Source organism: Capricornis sumatraensis, chromosome 22 (assembly GCF_032405125.1).
Source record: "Capricornis sumatraensis isolate serow.1 chromosome 22, serow.2, whole genome shotgun sequence".
NCBI lineage: Eukaryota > Metazoa > Chordata > Mammalia > Artiodactyla > Bovidae > Capricornis > Capricornis sumatraensis.
This window is the reverse complement of record NC_091090.1, coordinates 12,562,249-12,578,606: the sequence shown is the minus strand read 5'-3', so window position 1 is coordinate 12,578,606 and position 16,358 is coordinate 12,562,249. Positions and strand designations below refer to the sequence as shown.

Here is a 16,358-nt window from a genome sequence, read left to right as displayed (position 1 = left end):
TGCCAAGGGGCCCGTGCTGACCTTGCTGAGCTGGGGCAGCACCTCCCACAGCAGGGCATGCAGCGTGGAGAGCTCTCGGCCCAGGTCGATGTAACCCTCAAAGCTACTGCTGTTAGTCAGCGTGTCCAGGTTGGAGATCTCGTACAGGAACTGCTGCATGGAACCCCACTCCAGCTCCAGAAACTCGTTCATGAAGCCCAGAAAGTCCTCCTTTGAGGTAAACCTGGCCAAAGCATCCAGAAAGTACAGGTCACACCCAGAAGGCCCCAACCCACGCCTCACTCTAGGGACTCAGGAGACCCTTCCTGCCAGCCCCACCCGATCCCCAGCCTGAGGCTTCCCTCACTTGGAAAAGTTGGCCAAGTTCTGGATGACCTTGGCGATGAGCGTGAGGGTTCTCGAGGTTTGCTCATCTGGGTACTCCTGCATGAGCCCGAAGAGGCTGGGTGACATGATGGCCGGGCAGAGGAAGCGCAGGAAGAGCGAGGCGCTTATCAGCCGGTCCGCAATGTCCTCTCGGCCCCTCTCTGCACAGCGCAGTCGCCAGGACGCAAACACCTCCTTCAACTCCCTCGGGAACACGCTGGCAGGGAGGGGCGGGGAGACAGAGAGAGAGAGAGAGAGAGAGAGAGACCGGGACTGAGCCCCAGAGACCCTCAGCTTCCAGGGAACATGCTGAGGGAGGTGGTAGGAGGTGAGGGTGCAGAGACAGAGGTGAGAGTGACAGGGCATGAGGGAGGGCGCACAGGAGGAGGGTAGGGGGCTGAGGAGGAAGAGGGCTGCGGCAGGGGATGGACGGCGGAGAGAGGACTGGAGGGAGAGGAGGTGGGGGACAGGAACACATGGGAGAGAGACAGCGCATGTGCCAGAGAGACGAGAGAGCAGGAGAAGAGAAGACGACACCGGGAGAGACAGAGATGGGAGAGAGATGGAGGGTCACTAGAGGTACAGGGAGCTCGGACCCCCCAACTCTTCTGGATTCCAGGGAAATGGGGATGGAGGCACCCCAGGCATGGCCCCAGTCCCTGGAACAGCTCAGCGTTCACACCCCCCACCTCCCAGGCCCTCCTCTGCAGTGTCCCATTGACACCTTAAACTTCGAACCATGGAAAGTAGAGCTGAGCGTTGCTCCCACACCTCCAACCTCTGCTGAGTTCCCCCTCTTGACTCCCTGGTTCTGTCAGTGAGGCCACTGGTCACCCAGCCACCAGCCTCACGACCTCAGGACCCCCACAGACACAGCCCTTCCTCTCCAATTAGCTGAGGACACCCACTGATCCTCTCCGCAGAAGGTCCTTACAGCGGCCCCTTTCTACTTTTCCTGCCAGATCCTGACTCAGGATCTGATTTCCATGCCTGACACAGTAACAACAGCCCCCAACTAGCCTGGACTTCATCTCCCTATCCAGCTGCCTCTGCACCCACCTCTACCAAAGGCCTAACCTTCACGGTCACAATACTGCACACCACCATAGGCGTCCCCTGACCTACTGAGAACTCAGGCTCCCTTACCGGGCAGCGAGGCCTTCACACGCTAACTCTCCTCACCCCGTCTGACCACGTGGCCCTCCGTTCCCCACTGAAGTGAGCCACACGCTCCACTAAACCACTTCTGCCTGCTGCCCCAGGACCTCTCGCCCTCACGCATGGGTCTCCTCCACAGCCTTCTCCCGAGGCAGCTTTTCAACCCACCATGTTCTATAGGTCAGAACCTGGCCCAATCTTCTAAGCTCAGCCCAGGAACACCTCTCCCATGAAGCTGCCTCTGCTCATCTCCAAGCTCTGCCTTCTCTGACCTTATGTGTGGAGGCAGGATGGAGGGTCCCTTCCTTGGAACTTAACATATACTACACTGCCCCTTGGATTTCTGCATCTCTGATATCCCGCCCCCTCTGGTGCAAGGCCTCTGAGGGCAGAGGCCAAGCCTCGCAGCTCTCTGTCTGCTCTATAGTACTGAGCACAGCACTCTGCCTACAACTGGTTCTCAGGTCTCTTTGAAGATGGACAGATGGATGAACAGATGAACACACGACTCCCCCAACCCCGGCCCCCCAACCCAGCGTTCCCAGTCTCACCAATGGGAGTTGACCACCTTGCACAGGGCCAACTCACAGCACATCCGCAGGTTGGCCTGGTGCTCAGCCAAACTGGACGCCGTGCACTTGATGGGGTCCACCTCACAGTTCTCCTCCGATTCATACAGAGCACGGATGAATTCCCCTGCAGGGTTAGAGGCACAGTGGGGGTCAGTCACACTTTCAAAGGGCAGAGACAACTGGGGTTTGGGAAATCTCACAATCAGGCTAGAGGCTGGGGACTCTGGGTCTGGGAGCATCAAGCTGAGGCAATGTGGACTTAGGGTCTGGAGGAGCTGTGTTTAGGGTTGGGCCGGGTGTCTGTAGGTTTGGGGAGAAGGCCTGTAGGGGGGCTGTACCGATGGCATCCTTGAGGTATTTCTGACCAATCAGTCTCATGTACTCTTCTATGGCTTTAGTGGCGAGCGTGTTCTCGCGGAATATGAGGTGTTCTCGTTCCATGAACCGGTCCACCTCGGACATGGCCATGTCTGAAAGGAAGTCCTGGAGTCCAGGAAGAGACAGGGGTCAGCCTCTGTTCAACCCAAGCTCATGAAGACACACATGCCCTTCCCTTACTGTCCCCACAAGCGAGTGCCCATGCCCAGGTCGCCTTGTCCTGAGGGCCCAGCACTCACCTTGGCCTTGCCCGTACTCTGCAGGATGTGAACCAGAGCACTGGCGACCTCCTCCTTGCCCTTGACATTCAGGGCGGGCTCCAACACCGCACAAAGCATCCGATAATGGTTGGTGACGTACTCGGCGAACTCCTTATACAGCTCCATGGGCAGGATGCTCATCGTCTGGTAACGCGCCTTCAGCCGCACCGCTGGGCAACCTCCTTTGCCCTTGCCCCCTGAGCCACCCCCAGAGCCCCCTCCCCCACCCGATCCCCCCATACCCCCAGAGCCCCCGCTGCCCGTTGGCAGGGTCACAGGGTACCACTGCTCTGTGAAGTGGCGCCCGGCCAGGGTGGCCACAGGCACAGTCACCAGGCCGACATAGCCTGCCTTGTCCTTCTTGCGCTTTTTGTCTGAGTCACGGTATAGGTGCAGCCGCAGGGCCCGGACGGCCGGCAGGTTGTTGAACTCGAAGTGCTCACCCCAGAAAACGGTGTCCCCCGAGGCCGAGCGGGGCTTAGAGGTGGTGCGTGCATACAGCATGTCATCCAGGCAGAGCTCACAGTAGTACCGCTTCTTGGGGGGCAGCTCCCGAGCCTCTATGATCCACAGCTTCAATACATTGTCCACCCGGCGGCTGTTGTCCTGGCAGGGTAGGGTGGGTGAAGGGGAATGGCCAGAGAGCCAGAGACACCAAAAGAGGAGAGACAGTCAAAAACCCAGTCTCTGAGACCAGCAATCACAGGGTTGAGAATGTGTGTGTGGAACTGAACCTTGTCTCCCTCAAATTCGGTCTACTCGGAACCTGGGAATGTGACCTGTTTTGGAAATACGGTCCTTGCAGATAAAATCACATTGACATGTGGTCAATACTGGATTAGGGTGGACCCTAGATCCCATGACTGGGGTCTATGTGGAGAGGGAAATTTTGAGACCAGATATACACGGAAAGGAGATGAAGATGGAAGTAAAAATTTTGCAGATGGAGCTATAAGTTAAGGGATCCTGGAGACTTCTGGCAACCCCCAGACGGTATAAAGGGGAAGGGGAGGATTCTTCCTAGAGCTTCCAGAGGAGCAAGGCCCTGCCAACACCTTGATTTTTGACTTCTGGTCTCCTGACTACCAGAGAATAAATTTCTGTTATTTTAAGTAGCCTAGTTAGTGGTAGTTTGTTACAGCAGCCAGAGGAAATTGATATAGACTGAGCTCATATATCAGTTGATAGAATTTGTATTGGGAAAAGATTTCTAAAGTTATAATAATAAACCGATAATATTAAGGTGGAATTTGAACAGGAGAACTGAGGAGTCTTTCAAAGACAATCAGAAGTTAACTGGAAAAAAAAAAGGCATAAATGCAAAAGGTGAGAATCTACAGTTAATGCAAAAAGGACCTGGAAGCTGACGATGACCAGTGAGGTTTCAGTGTGAAGAGCCTGGTATCTGGACTCTGCAGGGGGAAGACTGCAGCATCTTGGGTCTAGCTTTTAAGGAGGACATTGACAAACAAGGGTCTCCACAGAGGAGCTCACTGGAAGCTGGGACACAGAGAACAGCAGATGGGACTGGGAGCATTTCTCCTGGGAAGAACACAGACTCACAGAATTTTTGAGCCAGAGGGACCTTAGAGATATTCTACTTCAACCCCATTCCTACCAGTTGTACAGAGAAGAAACCATGGTCTCGAGATTCAGCTATGTGACCAATCTATGTGTCCTACAGAAACACTGCAAGCGGGGGCTGGGTGCCCACCTGTCAGAGTATTAGGGGGACATCCCTGCTTGCAGGGAAGATGCACTGGAGGACATTCCAGAGCCCTGTCAGCTCTCAATCTATGATTTCTATGGAAAGGAAACATCATAAGGCAGAAGAAAACAAAAAGAGACAGGGGGACTCCTCCTACTCCTCCACCTGCCCCCCACCCCTCTCACCCAGGCCCCCGGCCCCCTGGACATCACCCCGCCCCGTCTGGAGCCCCAGACATGCAGTACCTTGTTGGGCTTCACTGCCCGCTGCAGGTTCTCGATCCATTTGTCCCTTTCAGCGGCAGAACGACAGGCAAAGCATTTTGTTCCTGATGATGTTGTTACCTGAAGAGGGGTGTGGGGTCAGAGGGGCTCTAGAAGGGAGAGGACTCCCAAGGCTGGGATCACCCCACCATCTCTTCCTCCCGGCCATTCTTCCTTCCTCCCAGCCCCAGAGGCTTCTGTTTGCCTGACATCCCACCTCTGCCACCTTCTCCAGGCCTCTCTGCCTCCCTCTCCTGGACCCTGACCCTTGGGCCCACCCCAGCCCCACACACCCAGTACCTCAAAACAGAACTCCTGGCCCAGAATGGAGCTGTGCACTGGCTTGATAATGGAGTCTTCATCCAAGTTGAGCTCCAAGGCCTCGGCCGCACTACTAGGACTCAGCAGGGACTCGTGAGAGTGCGACTCCTTAAAGCTCTGCATCAGCCGGGCCCTGGCAGGGTGGGGGTCCAGGAGTGGGAATCAGGGCCCAGCCTGCTTACAAACCCAGAGGGCTTCATTGCCAAGTGGGCTCTAGGATGGACGGAGACCTGGGGAAAGCGCTCCTACACCCACTTCCCACAGACACAGAAACCCAGCCTGTACAGGGAAGGACACAAGAGGTGTGAGACAAAGCCCCTCCCCTCAGTCCACCACCTAAGGGGTTTTGAATACTGGGGACACCTAGAAATATCTCAAGCCAGAAATGACCCATGGCAGGGAAAAAAGGAAACAGGTGGGCTTTGGACAGTTCTAGATGGGACTTCTAGGTGATCACCCCTCTAAAAGACCCCACAGCTGTGGGAGTCTTGATTCCTGGCAGTCAAGAATTAGAAGTACGAAGATGTTGTTTTGGGCCTGCCACACAGGTACTACCTAAAAAGCACTTAATAAATCCAAGAATGAACGAGGTAACAGAACACATTTTAGCAAAACTGAGGGAACAAGTGAGGGAAAATAGTAAGAAATACGAGAAGGCTGGGGGCAGAAAACAGAACAGGAGCACCGGTCTGGGGACGAGAACTCTCGGGAGGGAGAGATGGGGAAAGGAGAAGACGAGGAGGGAAAGGGAAGAGCAGGGAGACTGGGCGGCGGAAGGCGAGCACGGGCGCCGGAACGCGGGCTGAGGGCACAGGGCGCAAGCAGGGGGAACTTGGGAGCACCCCTCAGGAGAGCAGAGGCCCACGCGCTGAGGCTGAGGGGAGTGGAGGCCGGAGCCACAGGACGCAAGCTCCGGGAGCCAGTGAGGGGCTGAGGAGTAGAGAGCAGTGGGGAAGGGAGGGGGAGCTCGGGTGTGGGAGCCTCCGTGGAGCTATTTATAGCAGCCCCGTCATCTTGGGCTCCATTGCCGTCAGCGCGACGCTCCCCCGGCCCCCCGCCCCCGCGGCCAGGAATACCAGGCCCTCACCCCCTGCCGGCCCCAAATCCAGCTCCAGGGACACGGAGGGGGAGGGGAAGGTGTGACTCACCTAGCCCAACTCCCTACCTGCCCTGCCTCGGGGGCGGCCAGACGGGGGTAAGGAAGGACAGGTTTCTCCCCTGGGAGGAACCGGGTGAGGGGGGAACCCAAAGAGGGACCCCAAGAAGCAGACCCCAGGGGCAAACGAGGTTTCCTTCCAGCCCAGCCCTGGCGACGGTGCCCTCTGGCCTGTCTGTGGCCTTCCTCCTCAGGCTCAGTCGGTGATGAACCCTCCAGCCACCCCCGCGCCCCCGCCCCGCCCCGGGCTGTGGACCTGCACACCTGTGCTGCCTGCCCTCCTCCACACACGCCACATGCACCTGCCGCCCCGCCCCGTCCCGCCCCCCTTCCCTGGGACCCTCCACCCAGGATCCTCAGGTCCCTCCCAGCCCACCGCCCCTTCCCCATCCTCTCCCGGGCTGTCACTCCATCTCTGTCCTTCTGTGCAGCTCAGTCCACCCCAGCCTGGAGCCCATCCTTTCCCCGGCCAGGAGAGCCCCTCCTTGGCTTCACCTTCATCCCCTTTCCAGCCCGCTCTCCGTCCTCCCCCCCACTCCCCACCTCCTGCTGCTCCTCCATTCTGGCCCCTGCCCATAACACCTCTCAGTCAATCTGAGGCCATCAAGCTCTACACTCTGATAGCCCCCACAGAATGGGCAGTGGGTACTCCAGAGCCCCCTACTCTGCATCCAAATCATCCCACCCTGGTCCAGCCCACTTCAGACCCCTTACCGGTCATGGTCAGCACTTCGGAAGCGAGGCAGGATCTGGCGGAAGCTGCTGGTCCGGTCAAGTTTGGGTTGTGACTTCGTGCGTTTGATGGAGCTTTTTAGCCTCCGGCTCAGGAAGCCTTGCTGGGTTGGGGGAAATGGGGATAGGGGTGGGTTGGGGTAGGGTCAGTTCCACCTGCTCACTGCTCAGCTGGTAAAGAGCCCCTGGATGAAAGTGGGATGGGGGGAAAGGGAAGTCTCCAGGGTGAGAAAAAGGGGACAGGAGCCCTGCTACCAGTTTGTCTTCCTTTGCTCCGACGGGTGCGAGTGCACACACAAACACACACACACCAGCCTAGAGAAGGTGGGAGGGCTGGTCTGAGAAGCAGGGGGGGCAGAGCCAGGAAGGGGGAAACCAAAGAGGTGGGGGGACACGCACGCACAGACTCTTCCTCTCCTGCCCCCTTTCTCACAGTACAGGGGCTCCAGCTGGGACTGGCGGGGAGGGGACCAGCTGAGCCACATCTGGCAGGGCCTTCACTCACCGAGGGCCGGAAGGGTGCGGCGGGGGCGGCCTCCATGCTGTACTGCTTCCCCCCTGGGACACTCTTCCTCCTCGAGCGACCCAAGTGGTATTCTGGAGGGGAGGAGAGGGCCGGCAGGGATGTGGGAGGGGGTCACTGCAGCCCCGGGTCCACCCTGGCCCCAGCACATCTGCCCCCTCCCTCTGCCCCTCAGCTCCAGCCTCACCTACCCCCCGGGAAGCAGCAGGAAGAGCAGCGGCGGCTGAGAGGCTGGCGGCGGGAAGGAGGGGGCAAGGAACCTGAGCCGGAGCCCCCAGAGGGGGACGGGGTGGGGGGCCTCAGGCCCATGACTGGGGTTGGGGATGGCAGTCAGCAAAGGGGAATGGCTGAGAGCATCAGTAAAACTCCAGGAATAAAGGACACCAAAGAGCCACGGAACCTAGGTTCTTGGTGCCCACACCCCCAGGAAGGGGTCAGCTGAGGGGGAAGTCGGGTTAAAGGTCATGGGCCAGAGGCAGGCTTTCCTCCTCTTTCAGCTGGGCACATCTTCCCCTCGACCCCACTCCTGGAAGCCCCGTCTGTCTGGAGGGCCAGGACTGCCTCCCATGACCCCCTCCCTGGCCTGGAGGGGGAGGTCCTGGAAGGGACCTGTGCGGAATGGAAGCGGAAGCAGCCTGGGGACAGCAAAGGGCAGGGGGGAGGGGAGAAGGGGCTGGCTCCACGTGCACTGCAGAGGCAAGGAGTCAGAAGGGAAGGGGGAAGGGGAAGGGGAAAAACGCAGGGGAGCGGGGAGAATGGGCAGTGGGCACTCGGGAGACTCCCAAGTGAGGGCAGGGCGAGGAGGAGGAGGGAAGGTGAACGCGGAGGAAGCTCGGATGGCTCTGAGTCTGGAGGGGTGGCAGCTCGGAGGAGGGAAGCTGAGGCTCTGCTGCCAGGGAATTGAGAGGGGCTGAGGAGCTAGAGGAGAATGAAAGTGGGGGGATGCCAAGCTCGGGCTCCAGCTCCAGAATGGCTGCCCAGGCCTGGGCTCCCCCCTCAGCCCCACAGTCACCACTGCAGCCAATGGGGGGGCAGGTGCTGCATCAGGGGCGGGGCTACCATCTCCACAGCAACAAGAAGCTACAGGCTGGTGGGGGGGACCGGAAGAGCCGCCTGTTAACCCTCTAGTGTCCAAAACAAGGGAGGGCCACAGCCACAGCTTCACTGTCAGCTTCCTGAACTGCAAATCGCCTGCTAACTGCCCGGCTTCCCTATGCCTCTAAAACCCAGGTGTTAGGAAATCTACACACAAAAATGTGGATCCCATGACATGGAAACCCTTGTCAGTCCCTCAGCAACACATGTGTGGAGCACAGAAACATACACTGAGCTGTGTGGGGAGGGGGACACATATACATGATAACCACAATACGAAAAATAAAGAGGAATCTAGGTGCTTATGAGACATGCAGAGAATGGTGAGTTGGCGGTGCCACAGGTCTGCATCCTAAGGCCCTGGGGCCCACATACCCCACAGGACACATGCTTAGACATATGTGAGCACTGCAGCAGGGGAGTGCATACTTGACCCTGACGCCCATGAGAGCTGCTGGTGTGGACCTGGGGCAGTCATGTAGGCAGCACATTACAGAAAAGGACATTTAACCCAGAGACCCACACAGGGCCCCCACACAGGGGAGGCCACTTTAACCTCTAAGACACATGCTTTTGTAAACCATGATTCTGACTGCATCAAGGTACCCCCATACCCCCAAAGCACAAGCATCCTTCATTCACAGGAAAAGTACAACCACACCACTCTATTTCAGGACAACCCCTTCTTCCCCAGCCCTTTCCTGACTCCAACACAGGAGTCCCTGGTTGCTACCAGAATAAAGAAAAATCAAGGAACTAATGCATTAACTACCCTTCTGTTACATACTCAGCAGTGCATCTAAGGGTTCAGGGTATTTCCTTCCTAAGTCTTTGCTTTTCTCAGGGTCTGCTTGCCTCATTCTATGCCAAATAATGCAGTTCAACCATTATGTTCATATAAAAGATCTTGTAATAAAGGCAGAAAGTCTAACTTCAAATCCACTAAAATTCTGCTTTAGAACTAAAGAATTAACAGAAGGAGAATGGATTTGCTAATTGGTTTGCTTGATTCTTGGAAGTAATGTAATCTTACACATATAACCAAGTAATAAGAGGCACAAACTCATATTTAAGTCAGAGGTACACAGAGACCACATACGCATATGCTTACAAAGACCCTCACTGCCACAATGAAAAAACAAACACACACAGGATATCCTGTTCTTACTGCTGCATGCAGTGACATGTTCAGAACACATGCCATAGGCCCATGTCCACGCAGACAGCAAACCTGAAAAGCACACATTGAGATCCTGGGCCTCCATGTCCCATCCCTGCATGATGTATACACGCATGCACACGCATAACAGCCACCTACACAGACCCGTAACACAGGCATTGTGCACACACCCACACATGTACACACCCTGTATACACACACAATTGCACTCACTCACACACACAGCAAGGGCTTGCAACCTCTCTAATCTTGTCATCACTCACAGAATCTCCCCCAACCCTCCAATCCCCCAAACCGTTAACCTTCCCTTTGGCCTTTCTCCCCTGTCACACCACACTGGCAGCTCTCAAGGGGAGCCCCGGAGGAAGGCTGCCAAAGCAGGTGGAGGAACAGAGCTGGAGAGGAATGGGCACCTCTACCAGCAGGTCCTGCTGTGCCAGGCCTCCCTGGGAGCCGGCCTCTAGGATGGCCTCTCCTGAGCCAGCCAAGCCCCATGCTACAGGCCCACACAAGCCCCAGGCCCGGCCGCCACTGTCCTCTCAGCAACCGCTTCACAGAAGGCCTGACTCTCTTGCCCCTGCGCTGCACCCCCACTCCCAGGCCCCCTCCACCAGCTCCAGCCACTTCCCCACCTCCTCTCTCCTCTGTCTCAACCTGCCGCCACCAAGTCCCACCTGCCCAACCCCTCTTCAGCCACCAAGTCCCACCTGCCCAACCCCTCTTCAGCCATTCCCTCTCCTTGCCAAGCCTCTCTCAGTCCTCCTCTCCCCCAACTCCCCCCGCTTTTCCTTTTTACCCCACTCTTTCCCTTTTCAGCTAGCTTTCCTGTCTCCACTCCTTAAGGGAGCAGGGGCTCACACCTGCTAGCCCAAAGGTGTTTCATACATGGTAAGATTCCAAAGAACACACTCACACACATTTACTCTCTCCCCCCACTTGCATACCACCCACATCCAGACACGCCCTGGACACCCATGCTGGGACTGACACAGATACCCAGGCCAGTGATGGAACACACATGCAAAGACACACACCTGCCACCAGGGACACAGAAATCCTCCTCATACAGCCACACATCCCCACACACAGGAGACTGACAGAAGGCGAGCCCCAGCCGGGGACATGCGTTCTCAGGGTCAGAGGTGACAGGGACCAGTACGGCCAAGGGCTGCCCCCCAAGCCGCGGGCAGCCCAGCAGAGCCCTAGGTAGGAAGCAAGCCGAGGGCAAGACAGGCTGCAAAAGGCTGGCTGCACATGTGCACGCGAGGAACGGGCCTCCGTGTGCACATGGCACTAACCCACAGGAGACACAAGCCTGGACACCGACACACACGCGGACACTGGGGCTGCCGCCTCCACCGAGGGGCTCCAAGACCACCCTACACCGGCCGCCCCCGCACGCTCCGGAGACTGGCCCCACGAGGCCAGTTTCCGAACCCCCCCTCCGCTGCCCCCCGCCAGTTACCATAACTCCCCCCACTCGGCAGATGCAGCGAGAACATGCGGAGGGAGCAGCCGCCGCCGCCGCCGCCGCCGCCGCCGCCGCGGCCTCCCCACCCCCGCCCCGCGCCCACGCACACACGCGCCCCCACGCACACACGCGCCCCCACGAGCGCGGCGCACCCCCCACGCGCTCCTCGTCCGCCCGGCCCCGCCCTTACCTCGCACCGCCCCCTGGGGGGGTCGGGGGGGGGTCCCCGGCGCGGGAGGGGCGCGTGCGGCAGGAGAGGGGGCGGCGCGGCCCGGCTCGTGCCGCCCGGCGCGGTGGGGGCGGCGGCGGGGCCCGGGACGGCCGGGACGGCCGCGCGGTGACGGCCGCGGGAACGGCTCCCTCCGCCGCCGCTCCCGCCGCTGCCGCCGTTGCCCGGGCCCCGCCGCCGTTGCTAGGCGACCGCTGCTGCCGTGGCCGCCTCTGTCACGAGCCCCGTCGCCCGGAGACAGCGCGAGAGAGACGCGGGAGGGGGGCGAAGGGACCCCCAAAACCAACCGGGCCTCCCACCATCCCTTCCTGAGCTGGACCCCCCATCCAAACCACGGCGCAATGAGGGGCGGCGGCTCCACCCAGGAGAGGAGGAGCCCTGAATGCCGATGCCCCTTGAAGGTCCGGCGACCTCTCCTGGGCTCAAGAGTCCACAGCCTCTACACAGACCTTCTCGGACCCAGGCCCCCAGGGTCCCAAAACTTCTAGGTTCCTTGCATATTCTCCACTCCCTTTACACATTCCACGTCCCCTTGAGAACCCCAAACGTTCACCAGCTATCAACTCTTTCACTAAACACTCCCCCCAAATATATATACCCCTGGACCCCATCCCAGCCCCTACTGAACTTCCAACACAAACACCTCCACACACCATCCCCAGTTCCAAACATACATGAGTGCCCTCCTCCCTAACACACAAGAGACCCACACGAGAGACCCCAGACCCTGAGGAGTGACAGTAAGAAGATAGAAGGGGAATATATGGGCAGAGACGCCCACCAGCAGATATCTAATCAACATGCCCCATAAGCAGGTGACCATTCTGGCCTGGACACACAGCTATGCACACATGGACAGAAGCCTCTCCCAGGCATGGACACGACTGACTCTCTCTCTCTCTCTCTCTCACACACACACACACACAGATGTGACAGACATCACACACATTCCCTATACACATTCCACCACCACCAGCAGCACCACCTGGCTTTGCCTCACAGAAATGTGCTACCCACACGCCCCCATGGTCAGAAGTTTCCATGACAATGACACACAGCCCTGGCCAGCGATCCACCCAGGGTCCCAGAATTGGCCCCCAAGAGCAGTAAGGCCTGAGCCTATCAGAGAGAGCTGAGGGGAGCCAAGGGATAGAGACAGGCCACTGGCTCTACGGAAGAGAAACTGGAAGCCTGGATCCCTGAGGGGAGGGGGCTGTTGGTAGAATAAAGGGGTCACCAGGGGTTGAGGGGATGAAGGACCTGGACCCTTGGTCCTGGAAGGGGGACACAGTGGTAGGGGGCAGTGACAAGGGGGCTTTCTGGGGGCTGAGGGCGTCTCTCTGCACCTTGGCTGCAGATCTCTGTTCTCTGCCTTCATCTCCCCTCACTGTTCCCATGGAAACCTTTTAAGCGAACTTCTCAGGAAGACAAAAATCTTTTTTTAAATGACTAAAGAGGGGGGTGGAGGGGGGGCAGAAAGAGGGAGGGAGGGGAAGAGACAGATGGAGAGAGGGAGAGTTGGAGAGACAGACTGAGCACACAGCTCCACAGACAGACAGAAAGGAGATGAGATGGGGGTCTGACGGAGTTCCACCGAGAATACAGGGGAGAGGCAGACGACCCAAGAGCGACAGAGAAAATAAGAGAAATCAGGGAGGAAACCGCAAGAGGGTGACAGAATTGCAGAAAAATAAAAACAGCTGATGAGAAAAAGAAAAGGGGGCAAGAGGGAGGGTCCACAGGCCAGAAGGTCTGGGAGAAGAATCAGGAGCATGGGGGGTGGGGCAGAGGTCTGGGGGCAGGGCGGGAACTAGGTCATTCTCTCCAAGATCCCAGACCCAGGCCAGGGATGGGCAGGGGCAGCCACACTCGGACAGGAAGCGAAAGATCTAAGCAGACTATTTTTACAAGCACCGGGGAAACAGTCAAACTTCGCTGCTGGAGAAGAAAAAGAGAGCGAAACAGCGAGGACCGCTGAGGCCTCTCACCCACAGCCTGCGTCCCGCTCAGACCCTACACGAGGGCGCCGGCTCCGCCCCGGCTCCCACTCGGTGCGAGACTTCGTCTCCGCCTCCTCCCGGCCCCGGACGCCCCCTCCCCTGCACCCAGGCCCCCGCAGCCCCCTCCCCGCGCCTGTCCGGGGCACGAGAGCCTGCTCGGCCACCGTACCATGCTCGCCGTGGGGCCGCCCCTCCACCGGCACGGAGACCGTGCGTCTCAGCAGTTTGTTGCGACTGGACTCGCTCCTCCGGTCCCGGATCAGAAGGGGGTGTATCTAGGGGATGCGGTGGAGGGGGGGCGTCAGACCTCGCGGGCCCAGGCCGTCCCTCTTCTTTCTCTTCCCCACCGGAGTAGGACAAGCCTCCCTTCCCACCAGTCTGACCACCTGCCCCCGCCCCACCGTACTCTTTTTAAGTGTCTCGGGGTGAGTGGATTTCTCATTGCCTTCTCTCTCCAAGTCTGCTCCCTCATCCCCTCCTGTCCCACCCTCCTCTTTTCTTCCACCATGTCTTTTGAAACACCCTCCAGGGAATCCCCGCAACCACACTGGTCTTTGCTGTTCCCCAAATCCACTTTCCCCTTGACCTTCAGTTCCTCTATTCTCCCTGTTTTCCTCCCAACCTCCCACCGCCCTCACCCCCTTCCCTCCCTCCGTGGCTGTCACGGGGGTAGCAGAAGCTGCATTTATAATCAGGATCCACAGCTTGTCTCCCTCCCACGGCCAGGCTTGCGGCCAGAATGGGACCCAATCTCCCCACCCCCTAGAGGGCCTGGTCACCTCCCCCCAACCTTCCATGGCCACCCCTTCAGCCTAGCTCACCTCCCTTTAGCCATTACCTCTCCCTAAGCCTCATCCCCAATTCTGCCTGGCCACCTCCTTCCTAACCTTCCCCTCTCCACCCCGCCAGTCTCCAACCCTTCAAGAACCACCCACCCCACTAGTCCCAGCCTGGGCTCCACAACCCAGCCAATTCCAGTTCCCTGTGGCCCTGCACACTGCCATTCCAGGACCCCCTCCACACCCTTCCTACCTCAGTTTCTAGCCACCAGTCCTCTGGCCCTGTCTGTCCCCATCTCTTTCATTCCTTCATTCTCCCACCCACTGTCCAACCTCTTCATTCTCACACAGTCTCCAGTTTCCCCCATTCATCCTACAGACCCCAAACGCTTGGCCACGACTAGTGACCGTTCAAATCGGCCCCCAGTACCTAACACTTGGACTCCCTAAAGCACCTTTCCCTTGAGTCACCATGTCCTCCCTGGACGAAGCTTCAACTTGACTCTGTGCCTGGGAAGCTCTCTACCCAGGCCTCTCTCCACACTCACTTGCCCCCCAGATTCCTCGAAACTCTGGTTAACCTCAACTCCAGTTCTAACCCTGCCTCACTACACCCTTCCCGACAGCTTTTGGGACATATCTCTCACCACCTCTCTGGTCTTGCAGGTTATCCGATCAGTCTCTAAAGCTTACCTAAGTCACCCCCACCGCCTGAATCACACCTCTGGGGATCCACTCTTCATAGTCACATCTTCTGTTTCCTCCGATGGATGCTCTACTGCTGACCTGACTCCAAAATCAGAACCCACACTCCCCTGGGCCCCCAATCACACTGCATGGCTGCCACCTCCCACAAGGATGCTCTTCATTTCACATCTTCCACTTTGGCTGGTCCTTGCCTCTATCCCACTCTGACTCCTTTAGACAACGTCCCATATTCCCAGTTCCCCTCACCCCCCAGGCGTCTCTTCCCTCATATTCCTTCCCTGTGTCCCTGGCAAAAGTCCTCTCAGCATCTCTCTAAACCCTGATCTCAGGCTTCCCTGTCTTCACCACCATCCAGGCCCAGACCTACTGCTATCATCTCTCCTCGTACCCTGCAGCCCCTTCCCATTCCCTCAGAGACCCCACTCTGAGTCCATGCACTCTGCCCCATGCCCAGGAAAGGACGGGGAGTGGTCAGTGATTAGGCTTGCTCAGTATGGAGAGAGGAGAGGGAGCTGTTCCCTCTAAAGTGATCCCCGTGTCTTCACCCTCCTCCAAGCCCTTTTGTTTCCCTTTCCTAGCCTAACCTATCCCTCAGTAGGAGCAGGGTGAAAACAGAAGGCACCCCCAAATCTTCAGAACCACAGCTCCTCCCCCCATCACTGCACATGGCCCTCAAAGACCCCCTAGCCAAGGGGAAAGAACCCCTGCCCCTTCTGACATCTCAACCCAAGTTTCAAGGCCACCCTCCTCCCACCACTTACCAGTATTTTCCCCTTTGCCATCTCTGTGTCTCATGTCCCTTTGCAAATGAAGATTCTCCCATCCTTCTCTCACAGTTTCCCATGCTACCCAGAGGTCTCTTCCCAGCCTTCCCAGCCTGCTCACCTCGTCCTCATCCAGCATGAGAAGCTGGTTCCCCGAGATGATGCAGAACCGAGGGTTCCAACCAGGACGATCATACGGGGAGTGAACGTATTGGGTTCGGTGCATAGGGGGTCCCCGTACATCTAGGGGGCAGAGATACACAGAAACCGTAAGGGAAGCTCTATGCATTCAGGGGACAGAAGAGTCCATAAAGGGGAACAAGGGGCCCCCACCCACCTTGAGGAGATCATAGAAGGGGGTGAGGCCCCTGGAAACTATAGAGGAACAGAAGATAAGCTTCTCTGGCTGGGGCAGTGGGAACTGAGAGGCTCAGTAGACTTGGCAGAAGAAATACAGAGGAGTGGTTCAGAGGGGAATGATATCCTGACAGAGAGAGTATGAGTTTGGAGGCAGAGAAAGGGGAAGGAGCTCTCCATCCACCTCTGAAAAATTAAAAGGCTGAGGGTCCAGCAAAACTGGCAGAAGAAAAATACAGCGAGGTTGGTGGCAAGTGTCTCTGGGAAGAGGGAGAGCAACCAGATAGCTGCAGAAGACAAGGATTTGGAAGGTGGCCCCACCCATCTGCGAAAGAGTA

The 16,358-nt window shown here is 58.0% G+C and overlaps 1 protein-coding gene across 2 annotated transcripts in view; it reads right to left on the bottom strand.

Moving 5' to 3' along the window:
* The window catches only part of SYNGAP1 (synaptic Ras GTPase activating protein 1), a 28,245-nt gene that overhangs the window by 9,093 nt on the left and 2,794 nt on the right, over positions 1-16,358 (bottom strand). For both annotated transcript variants that reach the window (XM_068960448.1, XM_068960449.1), the window contains exons 2-12: positions 15,785-15,906; positions 13,582-13,687; positions 7,420-7,511; positions 6,897-7,018; positions 5,006-5,159; positions 4,688-4,786; positions 2,714-3,340; positions 2,435-2,579; positions 2,076-2,220; positions 347-583; positions 22-223 (exon numbers count right to left, since the gene is read on the bottom strand). In XM_068960448.1, the coding sequence (XP_068816549.1) occupies positions 22-223; positions 347-583; positions 2,076-2,220; positions 2,435-2,579; positions 2,714-3,340; positions 4,688-4,786; positions 5,006-5,159; positions 6,897-7,018; positions 7,420-7,511; positions 13,582-13,687; positions 15,785-15,906 (2,051 nt within the window). The remainder of the gene's footprint in view (positions 1-21; positions 224-346; positions 584-2,075; positions 2,221-2,434; positions 2,580-2,713; positions 3,341-4,687; positions 4,787-5,005; positions 5,160-6,896; positions 7,019-7,419; positions 7,512-13,581; positions 13,688-15,784; positions 15,907-16,358) is intronic.